This window comes from Indicator indicator, chromosome 19, assembly GCF_027791375.1.
Source record: "Indicator indicator isolate 239-I01 chromosome 19, UM_Iind_1.1, whole genome shotgun sequence".
Lineage (NCBI taxonomy): Eukaryota > Metazoa > Chordata > Aves > Piciformes > Indicatoridae > Indicator > Indicator indicator.
The window spans coordinates 13,928,077-13,947,529 of NC_072028.1; the positions used below are offsets into that span (position 1 = coordinate 13,928,077).

The 19,453-nt window shown below is 35.2% G+C and overlaps 1 protein-coding gene across 1 annotated transcript in view; it reads right to left on the minus strand.

The window, feature by feature from the left end:
• The window catches only part of ITFG1 (integrin alpha FG-GAP repeat containing 1), a 68,276-nt gene extending 49,859 nt beyond the window's left edge, over window positions 1-18,417 (minus strand). The window contains exons 1-6 of the mRNA XM_054389670.1: window positions 18,295-18,417; window positions 17,799-17,856; window positions 17,117-17,191; window positions 14,099-14,193; window positions 1,401-1,471; window positions 155-239 (exon numbers count right to left, since the gene is read on the minus strand). Of these exons, the coding sequence (XP_054245645.1) occupies window positions 155-239; window positions 1,401-1,471; window positions 14,099-14,193; window positions 17,117-17,191; window positions 17,799-17,856; window positions 18,295-18,382 (472 nt within the window). The 5' untranslated portion in view covers window positions 18,383-18,417. The remainder of the gene's footprint in view (window positions 1-154; window positions 240-1,400; window positions 1,472-14,098; window positions 14,194-17,116; window positions 17,192-17,798; window positions 17,857-18,294) is intronic.
• Window positions 18,418-19,453: the final 1,036 nt, after the last annotated feature.

Consider the following 19,453-nt stretch of genomic DNA (forward strand, 5'->3'; position numbering starts at 1 on the left):
AAGGGAAAAAAAAACAAAAACAAACACCCCCCCCACACACACACACTCTCTCTTTTCTAGCTAAACATCTTTATTTCTTCTTTGATTTAGAGTAACTAACAAAAATATGAAAAATAAAGAAACATCCAGGGTAGTTTAGAAGACTAACACTCACCAAAATCTGCAAACACGGATTGTCCAACAAATTCCACACCACTGGGCTTTTCCTTACTTTTTCCAGCTTTAGTGAAGTTCCCATCCTATCAAAAAGGACAAGGATGATGGAAAAACTGGATTACAGACTAAGTGATAAAATTAGACTTTAAAACCCAAAAAGCCCCCATCAATAAGAAAATTTAAGTAGATAAAGAGACATGTCAGCTATGGAAAAAAAAATGCACTTTCTGAAAATTGGAACTGAGCTTTTGATTTCTAATCCATCCTGGAATCTTATGGAAATCCAGTAATAGTGATACTCAGACACAGCTGTCTGTACATTTTGTTGTGCTTTCAGGAAGAGACAGAGTTATTTCAGCAACACAATCCAAATCATAATTGATTATGAATGCACACTTATGCATATTGATGTCATTTTATAGATATATGCAATACATAAAACTATACCACAGTTGCACACCTTTTAAATGTAACTTAATTTTCCTTTTAATTAGGAAATAATTTTCCACTAGGTCTGGTTTAGGTCTTGTGTTAATTGTCTGTCACTGAAACCTAGGCCTGCAGAAAGAATATTCCAGTATTTCATCAAAGACAGAAGAGAAGAGCTGAATCCTTGTTTATTATAGAACTAGATCACAACTGGCACAAAACCATTTAAAACATTAACTTTTCATAGCCAAAAAGCCCACTTTTCTAGTCATTGCAATCAGCTTAATCTTTAACCTTTACAAATAAGTTACAATGGCTCAGATTAAAAAAAAGGTAAGAAAAGAAAGGGCATTTGAAATGCTCTGCAGAAGACCTGGTAGACCCTGTGCTCAGTTGACCTGAAGAGCATTTAATCACATAGACAAATATTTGAAAAACATTTTATGGTGCCATCAGGGAAGGGAATTACATTGCCTAGGTTTGTAGAACAATTTAACAGGTTTTAATGGATCAGTTCAGGTATTTTGAGATTGGTATATACTTACAGGTATTTTATATGTATGACACATTTCACTGTGCTAATTGATTTCAAATAATAGAGTTTTCTTTTCTAAAGATAAGCAAATCTATGCATGTTAAAAAAAATACAGAGGAACTTGTGCTGAGTAAAACATTTCCAGTGATATTTTGCAGTCTAAATGCAATAGTGCAGTCAGTGCCTCAACATCCATTCCACTCATTCCTGAAACAAGGAGTATCAGATTTTTAAGTCATCTGTTTCTTAACAGAATGGTTATTAGATTTTTCTCTCTTACCGTATTTACCCATGTCTCAAACTGAATGTTTTGTGTCTTTGGTGAACTTGGTGATATAGTAAGGAACAAATCTGCAAGGAAAAACATAAGAAAAATAAAATATGTAACATTAGATTACAAAGACAAATATCTGATGACTCAGTAAATATACATCATCTATACTACCTATATTTTATTAGTTATAGTCTATTCCAGTGATGTTTATATATGTGTATATACAGGTATATGGATTAAGCAAGAAACCAAACCCCCCAAACTACTTTCATCCCTCATACTCTTCTGTATACATAAATACAACTTCTGCTCTCAACGGCATTTTTATAGTTTATTTAATATAAATTAAGTTAGCCTCACATAAGCTGTTAAGTGCTGGATGTTATATATGCAGAAAAAAGTTTCTTCATAGTGAAGACAAAACCAGATCTTAAGGCTAGGAAAAAAGCATACACAGTTATATCTGAGTAAGTCAAAATTTAAAATAAAAAACTACAAACTATCCTTTTATTTAGATTATGTTGAATAAAGTAACAGATACACTGTTGCCCAGAGGAGAGAAGGAGATGAAGAAATATTTCAGGCTTCCTTTACACTAAAATTCTCTTAAACAGCAAAACAGTGCACAAGCATGCTTCAGAGGATTTACCTGACAATGTCTACTTAGAGAGAATCTTATTCACTGCCATTTAGGAAAGGAACCAAATTAAGAGCATGGGAAGAAAAACTTTATATAAGAGGTAAAAAGAGAGAAGGGGGTTTAAGGTAAAATCCAACCAATTATGAAGTCCAGTGTTCAGAATTCCAGATTTTACTAAAACTACTCTTTTAGATTTAAGCACTTATTTTCTTTTTCATTGTTCTCCTCCTTCCACACAACCTAAAATGTCATTGAGTCAGAACACAATAGGAAAAAAAAAGTGATAAAAAAAAAGGGAGTATTAATGCTTTACCCTGAGGGGTTGATTGAATAAGCAGGACTGCTGTACAGGGAATTGCAAATGGCACAGTAAGGGGTATTGTATTCCAGGGGAAAACAAAACAAAAATAAAACATAAATCACCTCACATCATAAGAACAAAATGCCCACATACACACACACACAAACCAATGAAGTTTTTGCTTACAGATTTCTCTCCTCGCACTTCGCCCAACCTAAAAGCTGTACCATTTAATTTTATTCCCTTGAATACTTGAGATGTCCATTTACTTTAGAGCATGCACATGAAAATCATGATAGTGTGCTTCATGGAAATCAATTATATTGGTATTAAAGTATTTCTTGAAGGCAAGAGACTGAAGTAATGGAAACAATCTGAGGATACCATAAATGCAACTTAAAAAACATAAATAAAAAGTTTCAAATTTTAACTTTGCATGTAGAGGGAAGTTTGTGCAATATTGTTGCTATAAGATAGAAACCAGAACAGTATTTTAAAAATCTTATACATGCACAGGGAAAAAGAGAAATGTGGAATAACAGGACAAAATGCTACTGTATCTTTGAAAAGAGTTTTTGAAGTTCAAAGTATTTCAAGGAGGGCTGTAGTATGTCCCTGCTGTAATTTGTACTGCAATTTGCAACTAGTTACGGGCTATGCTGCAAACAGATTATGCCACAACAGGCTCTTTAAGTGTTAAATACACAGCAAATAGGCACCATTTGATTAGCAAATATAACAGGTTGACTAACTTTCAGCAGACAGTTTGTTGGAACTGTAACTGTTTTCCCACTGCATCTCTGAATCAGTTTCATGCACTGCAGAGCTGACCTTTCACCTTTAATTGCCGAGTCAGTCCTCTCTCTGCCCAGTCCCCTGTGCAAGGAGAGATCTTGAGGAGCATTAACTCTGCATTCCCACATGTAATTCCATGTTTACACGTTTCATGACTCTATCTTAGAATTAGACACAAAGGCATAGCTAACCCACAACATAATTTACCCAGCATTATGCTAGAAATTCAGCTCCCTCTTACTAGGTTAAATAAATGCATTGAGCTTTTATGCAACATTTATGCTTCTAGGGTGGAACAAAACAAATACAAAAGGCAGATATGACTTATGCTGGGGGTATTACAAAGTCCTTTGATACAAATAATTTATTTAAGGTTAAACCAAAGTTCATTAAAAATGAAAATAGCAAAAATAAATCAGCACTGTTTCCTGGCTAATTTAACATGTGACAGAATTCCATTAAACTATTTTTCTTAATTTGAAAACCTATAGTAATGTAGCATGCTGTGACAATTTCTCAGGTGAAAAAAGAATCTTTTCTTCAGTAGAAAAATGCAGTACCACCTATAGTATCCTTACAAAAGAACTTTTTTGAATAAAGATAAATTTATGTTCTTAATATCTTAATGGGAAGTCACATAAGCACTATTACAAACTGAACTAATTCTCTGAGTAGCAATGTATCTTGTTTTCATTTAAACTTTACAGAATAAATTGATCAGTTATCAGCTCCTCAGATCACATAATAGCCATACTTAACTCAAAAAACATTCCCTGTTGCTCCTCCCAGAATTACAACAGGCCACAGAAAGTCAGGCACTCAACATGCTTGGGCAACAAGGAGAGCAAAGTAAACTGCAAAATATACCAACATTAATTCTGAGAAGCAGCCATTCTGAATTCACTGAAGTAGTTCTTCTAAAGAGACTACCAAGGGTTACTCTGTATTACCTGTGTACACATGTATTGTAAAAGCATGTAATAAAGAGAAATTTGAAATGGATTTTTCTCATGCATTGAAAAATCCATTTTTTCCCATTTTAGTCTGAAGCCTATTAAATTAGTTGTTCTCTCCTCCTCAATTAATCTGTTTTCACAGTAAGTGTATAGAAGCATTCAAAAATACGACAGCAAAGGGAATTGAAATAATATTGGAAGGCAAGAAACAACAGGCACATAAAATCCCAGAATGTTAGGACCAGAATCAAAAGTAGCTTTAAAATAAACATTAGAAAAACAAAGGGATGAGAGAACCATGATGGCTGAGATGCGACACAACTTAATAATGATTTTATGAATACATTTAGTTATCTGCAGTGTAGGAGGAATAAATCAGGATATTAAATGCAAGTCAAACTACAAAGAGATAATAGAAAGATGATAATTTAAAACATCTAGAATGTTTACTATGTTAAAAACATGGAGGTGCTTACAGATTGTGTTCAGCTGCTGTACAAACCAGGTATTTCCATGTCAACATTTGTTTCTCATTTTGAGAATAAGAAAATAGAGCTTTGTTTTCAGAGGAGGCAATCTACCATCCATTTTTTTGGTATGAAAGAGATCAGTGCTGAGTATGGCTCTCTACAGTAGCTTAACAATGATTAAATTCAGCAACGTGCCTATTTTGCACTTAATGCCCTCCCACCACCAAAACAGCTTCTCTTGAAAGTTATAAATTACTTTTGCCCTTTGTTCTTTATGCACTCCTCTGCCTCTCTTTTTTTCTAACTTGAGGTTTATAACATTATATACAATGAATGGAAACAACACACCAAGGCAGCTCCAAGGCTGTTGTAATATTACTGGTAAAACACAAAGGCAGGCAAAGATGGCAGATTATCTTCCAGAAATAGAACCTGAGAAGCTAGTGCCCCGCTGCTCCTGAGTTAAAGCTACACACTGTGATTTCCCATAGGACTACTTAATACAGGTAGAGCAACACTAACCCAAATTCTGGAGCCCACTGAATCAATTCTGCTGGTATGTTATTACCAATTGTCCTCTTTTCATCCTTAAATCTTCTTAGGAAGTATGTCTCAAATACTCATGCATGTTTTTGTCATTAAACTCTCTCACACTGAAATCTAATCGAATGCTTCCTATTTTCAAGTAATTTTCATTTTCATCGAAAAATGTCAGAGATTTCAAAGCACGCAAAAGATTCCTTTGCAGCAGCATGAAAACACAATGCAGTTTAGACACTCCAGATAACTCCAAATGCAGATATTTTTCCAGTGTTTTCTCATCATCGTCTCCATTTAAATTCCCTACCATCAGCCTAGATTTCTTCCTCACCTACCAACTTCTACTCCCACTTCCTGTGTGCCATCTCTGGCTTTTGCTCCCTTCTCAGTTAAGCATCCCACGATGACAGGGAAGGCTTCAATAATCCTTGTCTATGGTGTGTTCACTACCAATGTTTTCAAAAGGCAGTAATAGCAATCAAGGAAAAGAACAACAGAACCCTCATTCATATTTCTAAAGCCTGTTTCAAACGGGCTAAATTTCAGTGGATCTTTCAATTCAAATAGCAAAAGCAAAGAGACCTTGCTATCTTTTAGGAAGGATATTTCAAAAGCAAGTGTTAAGTCAAAGAAAAAATTTGCCCTACATTATCAAATACCAAACCAGCTCCACCACAACTTCAGTCTGTGGAAGTGGCTAAGCAAGTATAACTGAAGATCAGAAAAAGTTCAATGCAGAAGTAGGTAGAGAGCTTAGAAGACTTCAGCCCAACTGGGAAACTGCAGGCGATCTTATTAAAAAGAGTAGGTAGTATTACAAACCTTACTTTCAAGCATTGCTTTTTCTTACTAGGACTACTAGGAAACTGCAATAAAACCTGACTTTATGAAATCTGTTTCAAGTTCACTTCTGATTATCCTTGTTATTTTCCTTCACTTGGAGTGTTATAAAAGACAGCACTATTTATAGGTGGAGTATTCGTTTCACTAATAGTCGATTTGACCTTTCTGTTTAATGTCAGGGGGCTTTATTTTAGAAGTAGAGCCCCAAAAACCACTTTGGTTGTCTTCAGAAGCCACTAGGACATAAGCAACTTTAAGTTACAGCTTGATTTCACATTTACTTCAAATATTGAAGGTAATTAAGATTTTAAAAGAAAAAAAGCCTCTGTTTTTAAACACTATCAAAATGCACATGGTATCAGTCAATTAGCAAACAGATTTGCACACAACAAACAAGACTAAAAAACTGTCATTTATGTAAGCAGGTGTGTGTGCACATTTTTTAACAAGACGTTATTTGTGGATATGAACATGCCTGTTGGTCTGTATTAGTTCATGTAAATAATGTGCTGAATTAGAAACCTCTGCTTTGCAATGCGTTGACAGAATGGCAAGATGCCAACTGTATTAAAATTACTAAATGCCATGAACCCAAATATAAAACTTTCCTCTGTTTGCATCACAAATTTTCTTCTGTTTGCATTAGCTTAACTCATCAGTAGGAAAAATAAAAAGTATTTTAGAACAAAATTTTAACAGTTATTTACAACTTTTTTAGTTGTGCTTATACAACTCTACTTGTACAATACTTCTAGTATGCACAAATCTAGAAGTTAAATATAGCCCATTTCTTTAATACATGGAAGTAAAACAAACCTGACAAGTTTTGAGCTTATGTTCATACATTTTTCATTCAGGTACTCAAATCCTCTATCATTTGGTATTTAGATTTGTTTATCAGGTTGGCATTAGTACTGTATTATAGAAAACTGAAGACATCTACTGCCTAGCTACAGGAATTTAGTTTTTATAATACAGCTCTGATAAGTACCAACAGTAATGAGTTGGCAATTAACTTCTCAAGAATTTTGGTGCTAGTTACATGAAACAGTAAGTTAAGGAATTACTCCTTCCAGTAATTTCCTTCTCTGAAAAATTTAAGCAATGCAAAAGGACTTCATATGTTCCAAAGAAGCTACTTTGTGTTTGAATTTTTTTTCAAAGTGTGCTTATAATGAAAGAGGTAATTATAGTAATAAAAGCAGACCTATTTTCAAATGCACCTATCAAAACTTAGTGTTTACTGGAACTATTTAGTAAAGCAAAGGAAAAACAATTATAAACAACATAATTAAGCACTAAGATCCCTTTCATTGTTCAAAATCACTATGAAAAAAATACATCTATTAATTTAAAAGCATCACTTATATGCAAAACATTTAAATTAGATTTATGATATAAAATTGTTTTCAGAATAAAAGCAAGAATATTGTTTCAGGCAATGGAAGATGACCACTCAGCATTAAGAGTGCTTTCAGAACTCATTTTCACATTCATGCTTTCTCAACAAAACACTCTTTGGGGCAGAAACAATTTACTTCTTGCCTATATTAAGTTACTGATTCTCATTAAAATACCATATTAGTACCCCCAGGTGTATATAGTTATATCAGTATACAATTAAATATTCCCAATTTGAATAGCTTTTGAGACACTTCATAATCATAATTTCAAGATTAAAACTGGTAAGTAGATAGCACAGGTCAGGGGTTCTACTGGAAAGACTAGGATAAACTTAAGTTCAAATAGCTTTTCTCTAAAGATCTCTACCCATTCTTTAACTCTCTGTGAGGTAAGCTATGAGTAAGAACAGTGGCATTGGCCAATCTCAGCAGCAGGAGAAGATGGAGCTAATTGGAGCAATTCTAGCTTCGTTTTATGAGCCAGAACTTCCTGTGGCATTGAACACTGTGCAGGAACAAATGGAAGACTAACAGTAACATGAGGTTATACCACATGGGGCACTTTTAATTAGAGACAAGATATCTGCAAATACTATAAAAAAAAAAAAAACCAAGCAAAACTCTACAGACATAGACTGAGGTCCTCCAAAAACATATCCTTGTATATCTTATATGATACGATTTTTGCTTCCATTATTTGCTGTAAACTCTCAGGTAGGCTCTGTTACCAGAGCTCAAAACAGTTCAGAAATTCAAAAAATTGTACCTGTTCAAGGAAAGAAACAGTGACATGGCAGTACTAAACATCCATGTGGAGAAAAATAACCTAAGAGACAGGGCAGAACCAGAGAGCAAGCACAGTTTGGCTTCAAACACACACACATCTACCCCCGTAAGTTTTTTAATGCTACTCAAGTTAATTTTTAAAAGGCCAGAAAATTTGTTTGCAAACAATGTGCTCGATTTTTTTCAAAAGAGAATAAATGCAGGTCTATTGCATAAAATAAGATTTGATGATAATATTATACGCAGAGAGACTACCAGCTTCCATCAAGAGCAAGATCACTAAAAATATAATCAGAGAGTTTGATGACAAGCATTACAGTGTCTTCAGAGGCCAGATTTAAATTACAACAGCAGCATTACCTGTGATCTGAGTGATTTGTTTTCAAGGAGAAAAATACCTACATTTATGCACTTAAACTAAGAAGTGGGAATCAAAAAGAAAATACATTGTAAATGTTCTGGTACATTACATTTCTAGGTTCCCAAAGCAAAACAACCAAGAAAATTAACCTTCAGAATTAGTAAAGAGAGTAGCAATTAGCTTATAGCAAGCTGTTTTTGACTAATGATTTTCCCACTTCATTTTTCCCCAAATAAAATTTGAGTTTTCCTTCATATTATATAATATGTTCCAGAAATATCTGCAATTATACACACCATGTGCTAGTGTTCAACACCAGAAAGGTTGTAAAAGCAGTATTTCCAAACTTTGGAATCACATAACCAAATAAGGCACAGAATATTTGATACATTAGCTATTTTTCATAGCATTCAAGGATAAATTGACAGATGTACAGTATGAAGTTACAGGATGATTCAGAGTCCAAGGCAGTTTGTCTCATATGTCTGAACAGCTCATGAATATTTGCAGGGCCATGGTGTGATTTCTTGGTAGAAGACTTAACTGTATTGTTTACCAATAAACCTTCTCCCCCCCCCCAAAGTACTACAATTTTGACTTAGAATTACAATTTTGACTTAGCATTAGTCCTAGACAAACATTTGACATTTTAGAATGTTTGAAATAGGAGCAATCAAATTAACTACTTAGAAAAAAAAAAGAAAAAAGCATGTTTCAAAATAATTTCTGTCCTAAAAATTTCAACTTTATCTAAAGTACTCTTGACACACCTATGCGAATTTATGTTAAGACAAGTAAATAATCACAGTGAGCCATGCTAAATTTAAAATTCAGCTTAGTCCAAATTATTTATCTGAAAATGCTGACTGCAATACAAATCACTGTGATGGCATAAACAAAATATATTTGCTATTGTCTAGCTTTAAATAGACGACCTGTATTGGTAACCCATCTCTGCATCATTTCTGGTTGGTCTTCAAGTCCTCTTAGCTATCTTGGCCTCACTTACCAGCTCTAATACCTTTTTCCCATGGTTGAGTTCATGCATTTCAGTTGTAAAATGTTCAGTGCAACAACCACATTGTACATAGTGTCTACTCCATTAAAGAGAATTCTTTCCATCTTTTGATCAACACATCTGAAACGCATTTCTGAGAAAGACTCAGTTCCATTTTGCTTTGAATGGAGTGGATGAGTGCAAAGAGAAGTTACTTTTTACCTCCACTATAAATCAGAGTCAAATCTTCACAAATATTTTAGTCACATGATGTAAACTTTTTGGTTTGAGCATATAACGTTTTTAAGACAGGCCTCTTACTTGAGTAGCCTGCTTTAGAAACACTGCCCTGGACTGTCATGCCCCACACTGTTTAGACAAGCCTATTATTAACAGCTTCAAGATGATTTTTTAAGCTGTTAAAAAGAATGAGCTACAAATACAACTAGGTATTATTAGATACCTAGATACTAGTAGCCCTATCTTAATATGGGTCACCATATTTTCTCCTCATCTGTCATTCTATCTCAGTACATATATGAACAACACTAATGGTAGGTAGATTAGACCATTTCCAGGCATTCCTTCCCATCTCAGTTGTTCTGTTGACTCAATACTCTCTCCTGGAGCAAGACATGCCTAATACATAGCAGAAAACATTTCAAAATTGTGCATTTACTTCATCCATAAAGCTCATATAGACCTTTTGGTAAAAGTTTTATACTGCAGATTTTTTCCGTGGATTATGTGAGATTCCTGGCCTAACTAAAAATTTCTTACTGAATTAAAAATTGTAAGAAACAGAGGATGTTTGATTTTAAAAAAGCAGCAGCATTACTATTTGAAACAGCCTAGTCTGTATCTCACCAAGAAAGATTAGTATTATCTTTGCTCTGCTTAGCGGATTTTTGGATTATAAAATCCATACACAGTTAGCCTTTCATGAAGCACTGTTAGCGATTAAAAACATCGTTAGGAACATGTTCTCCTATAATGAAATCATAACAATTCAACTTCATTTTACCCAGAGCAGAAGCATGCCAATTAAAAGCTCTGTTTTGAGGGTTTAATATCAGCAGGTTGAAAAAGGGTTAGGCAATAAACTAGCAAAAAGATTCTGCACAGAGAAGATTTTTTTCCTTTATGTCAAGCACACTTTAAATCTCCTAAGCTGTTTATAATGACAGAATTGCCAAAAATAGCCCAGCTGAAAATCACAGAATTGGCTGCATCCATTAAAGAATACAAAGAGCCTCAAAACACTGCGCAATATTAGGGGAGAAAACTTACTATACCCACCCCACCCCCCCCAAAAAAAAAAAAAAATTAAAACCAACCAACAAAAAAACCCCCACCAACAACCAAAACACCCCAAACCCCCAAAACAAACAAAAAAAACCACAAACAAACCCCCAAAAAGACAACATGTAAAGTTGGCATATTCTGGATGTTTGGGGTTTTTATTTTTAAAACAAAAATCAGGACAACCGTTTTAGGCACACCTTTATCTTCATATTGCCCATGAGTAAATACTCTGAATTTTCCAGTGAAAAATTACCACAGCAACATCAAATATCATGATTAAGTTTTTGTGACAATAGAATTGCAGCATACAAGACTGTACCCCTGCTTCTCTAATCCATATGACTTTAATGAATATCACGACCTATTCTTAGTGAGGTTTCATTCCAACTCAAGAATGGTAGCGTGAGTGAAAACTGAGTTACAAGAACCTCATCCTCTTCACTAGCTCTGCCTGTACCAGCCAGTATGTAACAGACTCCAGTGACTCCCTTGAGAAGTAGCAATAGGAACTGAACTCCTCTCTTTGGTGGTGTGTTAAGGCTGTGCTGCCCCAGTTAATGCTAACAAGAACCAGAGCGAAACTGGAGAAGCATTTAGCTGTCTCCTGCAAAGCCTACCTATCAGTACTGCATAGACAGTTACATGCAGGTTGGGTTTTTTGTTTGCTTCTTTTTTCCAAATTTACATCAGCTGCTGCTGCTTTTATGACTATTTCTACAAGTCACTTGACCAACTCTGTATAGACTACACAAATTAAAGGAGACATAGTGAGAACACAATGAGACTTCATGCTTGGTTAAAGGCAGGCTACAACTGCTGCCATTACAAAGAAGAATCAGCATTCTCTCCTTACGTTGTCTCTGGCAATCCTGAAGCTGCATGGCAAGCTGGATCAGCTCAGTAACTCAACTGAAAATGAACTGTACTTCCCACTAGCCCGTTCTGTGAGCAGTTACTAGAGCTTGTGAGGAAGCTGCCCTAAAGCTGTAGGCAGGACCAGGCAATTGGTGACTATTCATTCTGGCAGCAGGCAATCTTGGAATAACATGCCAGTCATGAAATAGTATGTTATCAGTGTATTCAATATTTCTCAGCAACATGTCTTGTTGACAGCTGGTCCAATTCTCATTGCGACAGAAAAAAACCAAAATGGTATACCACTCCCATCTTAGAAGAAAAAAAAAAATCTCTGGTAATATTTTCTCCAGTTTTCTTCTCAGAATCAACTCTTTTCCTTTGAGTATTTCTCAGGCTGCTGTAATGTAACACATTTCAGCTGGAGGTGAAGCAGCCTTGCCGTTACAAGAAAACGCAAGTCTGGATTTTTCTATGGGGAGTGCTTCATTGAAGCTTCTGTTCACATCTTGACATACAAATACAGATAGAATCTAACAGTTCCCATGTGCTGGTTTGGGGCCAGACAGATCGTCTCTTGCCCCGAAAGGGACAAAAGAATGAGACTCACACGAACGGATTGGAGAGTGATGGAAAGTTTAAATGGAAAGAGCAATTGGTGAAGCTACAGAGAACTACAAACCACAAAGCATAGTGACAAAGAGTATCCCAAAGCGTACAGAACCCCTCACAGAATTCCCAGAGGCTTCCCAATCCTTCCCTTCTTCCCACCTGAGGGTAAACCCAAACCCCCCAGGGCTCTTTCTTCCCCCTCCCACTGCTAGGCAAGTCTCAGGCTGGCCAGGTCTGAGACTGCCCCCCCCTCCATTCTCCTCCTGGCATTAGGCCTAGACAGGCCTAAGAGGCCTTGAGGATACTCCCCCGGCATTACCCGATAAGAGAGGACATCTCCCGTGGGAGCAGAGAGGGAAGAAAGAGGAAAAGAATGACTTTGCAGATGGCCTTATAGGGTGCAGGATTTATGGGTAGAAATACATTGTTTCCTGTGTCCACCTCTGTGGGTGGGCACCCAGGACACCAGAGGTGTATCTCATGCAGCAGTGGCAGGGGGGCACCCAGCCTAAACTGCCACATCCCAGCACTTCCCACACAAAGATCCTGGCTCTTTGGACATTTTTTAGGCCATTAGCTGTCACAAAAGCTTTTGTGTACTCTGGCAAAAAAAACGTATCAGTCTGTGATTGAAATCTAAGCTCACAGGTAGGCAAAAGCAGGAAGTCTTAAGTTCCTTACATAGATCAATCTATTCTTCTTAAAATGCTACCTGGAATGCACATCTATGCTTCCCATGCCACTATAACAAAATTCCAATGGATTTATAGAATTAAGTGTGTTATAATTAGTTACTACATGACACTGATTATGGTAAGCAACTGTATATTTCATTTTCCAGTTGGAATTTTCGCTTGACAGCTTTATGCAGTGAAGTGCCAAAACTGAATACTAAAGTATGACTATGTGCTAAAGCAATTAACTTAATCCCCAATATTTACAAGCATTTTAATTAAATTTATGGACTCTTTCCTCTCTCATTCCCATGGTAGTAAACAGGAAAGAAAATAAGGTCTTTTTCCAAAACTGCTATATATGAATCGATGTACATGGCACATCTAGCAGAAAATAAAGTGATTCAGAATTCATTTAGTGTGTGAAGAAACTAAGTTTAGCACAGTATGTAAACATGCTTGGAGATATGACCAGTAAGTGATAAATAGATCCATCATGGTAATCAATACCTAATTTGCACTGCGTATTTCACCCAAACCCTACCCAAACAAATCAGAGCCACCAAACAACGAATACAGTTTATCTATTTTAAGAAAAGTTGCCTCCAGTAATCATTTGTGAGCACTGAATGACAAATAGATTATAGGATCATTCATACACTAATATAAGAATAATGTCTCATATGCTCTCTCAATCAGTGATAGAATTAACTGCAACAAAACAGAATGAAGTCTCATCAAAACCTTCAGGAAATAAAACTTAAGTCCGGCTTTGAAAAATTCTTCTGAATGAAGCAGGAAACCATTTTCAGACTCAAGACGAAAAAAATGCAGCCCTACTTCAGATTCATTTGCAAACTGAATACTACAGTATATATAGCACCATGAAGAACAGAAAGCAATACTTCATTAGTTATTAGGGTATTCATTTTGGTAGCTATTTTATAACTCAGAATTTTCAAACAGTAGATATTGAAACAATTTAAAATGAAAAAAGATAAACATAAGGAGCAAAATCATTATTACTGAATACCAGCATTCCAGAACCAACATTTTGCCACCACCAATGTAATTTTCTAGAATATTAGAAGGAAATTGGAATACATTAGATTGTATACTTAGTGATAAATATTTTTAGGAAGGTACTTAGCACTTTTATGACTTACCAGCAGTGAAGTCATTATTCAAATCTATAAATGCGTGAGAGTGTGGTATATACATTTTACTCTGAGTATCCAATGCAGCATGCCATGATAAGTTCCTACAGACAAGAATAAAAAGCAGTACATTTCATCAATGCTCAGGATTGTTAATCAGAATACAACTCCTAAAAAAAAAAAAGTAGTTAAGCTTTCAATAAAATTAAATAGAAAACATGTTCTCCTAATGCTTAGCTAAAATTACTACTTGGCTTACAATATACTAAGAAACTAGAGCAACTGTTTGAAAGGTTCTGTGAAGGATGATTTACAGCACTGGGCCTTAAGTCAGATATTATTAACTTCCTAAAGCAACATTTCTGCACACAGAAAGGTATCACTACCCACAAAGTAAAATTTAATGCCTAGACTTCAGCTGTAAATCTTGAGGCGCTGATCACTGTCCTTGCTGATTTTCTCATGCAGCTTTACTGTCAGTACTTCTGCAATCTACTTTAGGATTAATAAAGATGACCAAAGGGGTACATAATCACATGCTGTTAAAGCAGCTCATGCTTGCTGCATGTAAAAGGACTTGTAATTTTCCATCACTTAAAAACAGAAGAAAGAAATTAACACAAGAATTAAACTCTCATTATGATACACTACAGGTTAATTATGTAATTTTTCAAGCAGGTGATATTTTATTATTTATAAAGCATTTTCTATAGCTTTTACTATGCTTTCACTTTTGAAGATAGCCAAGAAAGTTATACAGCTGTAGTGTAAGTTTTAAAGGCACTTTACATTTAAAATAAGAGCTTTTCTAAAGCAGATGGCATAAAGATGTTTTCCATGTACAAGGCATTGCTTATGCTGTTACCTACAGCACTTGATATTATTTTGAGATGCAATGAGAAAGTTTATTTCCATCCTAACGCTACTGAAAGGATTTTTTCAAGAAAAATTATCGTAATTTTTCAATATATAATGACTGCAAGGTGTTCAGAAACACACCTGTCAACTTGAAATCAATTGATCAATTTAAATACAAGTAATGGTGATAAAATTCAAGTTGAGATTAACGACCAAAAACATACTGTCAAGAAGGGTATAGTTTTTCTTTACACGTTTAAATGTAATTTATCCTACACAACTTCTGAATGATCCCTGAGGAAAGTAAAACAGCCAGTTAAGAGTAACAGGTGTAGACTTGTTAAACTCACTGATGGGTGGGTGTGTGTGGGTGTGGGTGTGTGTGTGTGTGGGGAAGCCTTATTTAAACATTTCTTAAGGGCCATGTAGATAGATGCACAATAGAAAGCTGATGTACTGTTGCCATAGAGACAAAGTAATCATCTCATTGATTCCTCTAGGGGTAGCAAACCTCTTTTGAAACAATAGAAACAAAGAAAACCATATAGAAATGCAAATACTTCCTAACACACTGTTTCTTTTAAAATAAACTTGAATTGTATGCAAACCTAAAACAGCTGTGATATCAACACCTGGACTTCTCCTGAAACACACAGAGCTGCAGATTACTATGATAATGTTACTAAATAATATTCAAGACACTCCTATAGTCCTATCAAGTTCTATGTAAAAGCTGCAAAACATCTCAAAGAAAACAGAAGCCCAGTTCCTAATTTCTCCAATTATTCATTGGAAATGATTCATTATCAGACAAGAGAAAAATATCTCAAAGAAAAAAGTCAAAAGAGTGGTTTTCAGATCATCACAAAACTGAGTATGTACTTATTTTGACATTTATAATCCAATTTGCATCCCCCAAATTATTTGTTTTCTTTTGTGCTCAGAGGAGAGAAAAAAACCTTTAAATCAGAGAGAGTTCTAACTGAAATACCCTTATTTTGAGGCTGCTTCTGTTTTCAAGGAATGCCCAAACACAATACTCTCAATGAAGTAGTTCTTCACAAAAGTCAAAGCTTGAATGTGGACTAAATTCAGTTTGGCAAAAGTCACCAGGAAAGATACTCAGACACTTAATTTTAGCTGTTTGGTGGTGGGCTTTTTGTTTGGTTGGTTGTTTGGGGGGGGGGGTTGTTTGTTTGTTTTTAAAGGGGTTATCCTGTTCAACAACGAACCTTTCACTCAGAGTCACACCAATTTATGTCCCTGAACAGACAATCCTAATAGCTCTCGAAAGACCAAGCTTTATTTTTCTTTATTAGATTACAAACCTCAAAATCTGTATCAAGAAAACTGAATAGAATGTGAAATGTCCTTCTCTAGGTTCCAGTAGTGTTTTTAACAAATAACTTAGTCTTTTGAACAGAGTTAGAATTCTTTGGCATGTTATCCAATGTAAGATAGAGAGCATCACTTGCATGCACACTTACATCGCTACTTAAAGACACGTGTCTTATGTCTGTTTATCAATCTCTTCCTGCAACAAGCATACCTAATACTCTCATTAACATGTACCGCCCTACACTTTGCAATTCCTGAACTTTTCCATTTGTCTAACCTTTCCATTACAACTAATTTCGTGGATAGATGCCAGATGATTTGTTTTGGGTTTTTTTTTACCCCGAACTCTTGCACGTTTTCCTTTTGCTATCCCCTCTAAGATCCAGTACTTCTCATGTCATCAACCTGTCACTTCATCTATTAGACTAAATGCAACTTAAATTCTACAGATGCTACTTAAAAAAATCGGTTTGTATTTTTGTAGAGCACCAAATTCCACAGTACAGATTATAATAATAAATATCTAAGTGTACTACACAAAGGAGAGTATAACTGTTCTATTTGTCACGTCAAATAACAGTTTTTGTTTTCTCAGCTATCATGGAATGTCTACTTGCCTTGTAAAACAATTATTTCCCCTACAAAATAACACTCAAAAGTTACACACAGAACATCATAGAATATTTGAAGATACACTTGGAAACGGGAGAAGATTCATGTTTGCACAGTTCCAGTTAAATGTGAGTCATAGTTTTTTTAGTAACAACAAAAAGGAGATGCACAATGAGTAAGTTCTTGAAATTCATGCTAATAAACAAACCCTTAGCTTACCCGCCTATCAATATCTGTGGCTTACTTGAATCACTTGTGACACCAAAAACGTCAGGAATTAAGTCTCCATTAAAGCTGAAAATAGAAAAGCCATTTCATCACCACTTTAGTCATTGCAGGAGTTGAAATCAAGTGTTCTTCAATATTTTGTTAGCATTTTCCCACAAAGCAATGCAGACTTCTCAACTGTGTTATCTCATCTGAATTTTGGCTCTTTGAGCTGCTGGTAGTAATACAGTGCTTTCAGTATTTACCTATTTTACTTTGCATTTGATTTTTCAGGTATATTTCACACACACACCCCCCCCGCTTTCTTTTTGTTCAGCATTTCACAGAGGCAAGTGCACTGTAAGAGAGTCATTACTCAGTCTGATAAGCCAGCAAGGTTTTGCTTTGCAAAATCGACCAAAAAAAAAGAATGCCTCTTCTTCTGCACAAAACAGTAGTGAAACAAAAACATGAAAAGCTTGTTTAGTTGCTATTGCCAGGATGACACAACATATAAAATTTGTAAAGATAAGTGATGTGTTTCATCATCTTTTGATAGATCAGTTGACATTACAGAAGCCAGCCTATTATTAAAAGATAAATAGTATGTGCTTCAAATTTTAGTGTTAAAGTGTTTAAATTGCTCTTAGCCACCATTATAAATGTTGTTTTCTAAAAAGTAGGTCATACTTACTCCATTACTAGAGGCTCATCATGAAAAGTCTTATTTAACATAGTTTTATGGTTAATATCTGAAAACAGAAAATATTAATTTGATTCAGTCACCAATGTTATGATATTTACACTTCTTACTCACACATAATTATACTTCTATTAATTTGCAGCCATCAACTTTATGATAAAAAAATAAAAACCAGCCTCCATTGAGCATAAACAACTAAATGGCTTCCTGAATATTTGCTGAAGCTTCTTTTCTCTCCACTACTCTTTAGCAAATTAGTTTAAATAGATCATAGTGAAGCCTATTTTTGTGTATCACTGCCATCAGATGGACACAAGAAGCCTGAAATATTTGGGTTGAAAACAGTCTAAAAATTTAACACCGGGCGTAAGATCTATGCTTAATGTTTTGTCACCACAAAAAACATTCTTAATCATGCCAGATCATTCCCTTTTCTCCATACTGCTTCTCTTCTTTCCAGTTTCCACAAGCAATCTTAGTAACTCACCTAACGTTTGGTTGTGCCCCCAGAAAATAAACACTGAAAGTTCATCTCTGCCATAATTTTGAGCCCGGGTAGTCAGAAGGACATCCATTTGTGAATCACCATCATAATCCCCAGGAACTACACTGGTTATGGTAACACCAAGAGATCTAGAATTAAAAACAAGCAAAAAAACCACACACAAATAAACGTGTATGAAAATTGAAAGTATTTCTATGTTCAAAGGCTTGCCTTTTAATCTCAATTATTATTACTTTGGCCCAATAAAAGGAAGGAAAACATTTTAACCTCTAACCTTCAGCTAACAGGCATTCTTCAGCCATATCCATTTTACTAACACTATCTAGACTTCCTTAAATCTCTTCACTTGTTGCAAAACCAGTCCTCAAAAACGTGTTGCAGAAAGCAGGATCTTTTGCTTGCATCCCCAGATCAAGACAGAAAGCACAGACACAAACCACAGAAGCAGTTTAAGCAGCAGGAGTCAGGCAGATTAGCCATATCTTTGTAAAAACAGTATCTTCTGCCACACCTTTCCACTCCTCCCTACATTGTTTGTTCTGTTTTGTTTGGGGTTTTCTGTTGGGTTGGTCGGTGGGTTTTTTGTGTGTGTGTGGTTTTGGGGTTTTTTTGTTTGTTCTTTTGTTTTGTTTTTTAACTTGGTTGTCTACTCAAAGACTCTTGATTCATACACACAGACATGGATCATTCTGTTAAGAATTAAAAGCAAGTAGCTTCTGAAGCACTAAACAAATTAGCTCCTTCCAAGACAGAAGTGAATAAGGAAAAATAAATATATATCACTATCGAAGGTGAAGCTGAGCTGTAACAGCAATTTAACTTCTGATAGACAGAATACTATTAATAAGCATTATTCATAAGCAATAATATATCCTGTACTATCATGGTTAAAACTAGACATATATGTATATAAGCATGCATATTGTTTTACATTTATTAAAAATAGATATTTTTTTTTTTAAGTCACATTTAAATTTTCAAAAGGAACAGATCCCTACACAAAAATAACAGTAACTAAAAGAATCTTCCCTGAAAACATGTCTCGGGACAGAGACTACTACTACCTGCCAAAAAGATCTAACCAGTGATATGGAATGATAGCTTACTTTATTCAGAAATAAAGTCCTGAAAAAACAAGTCA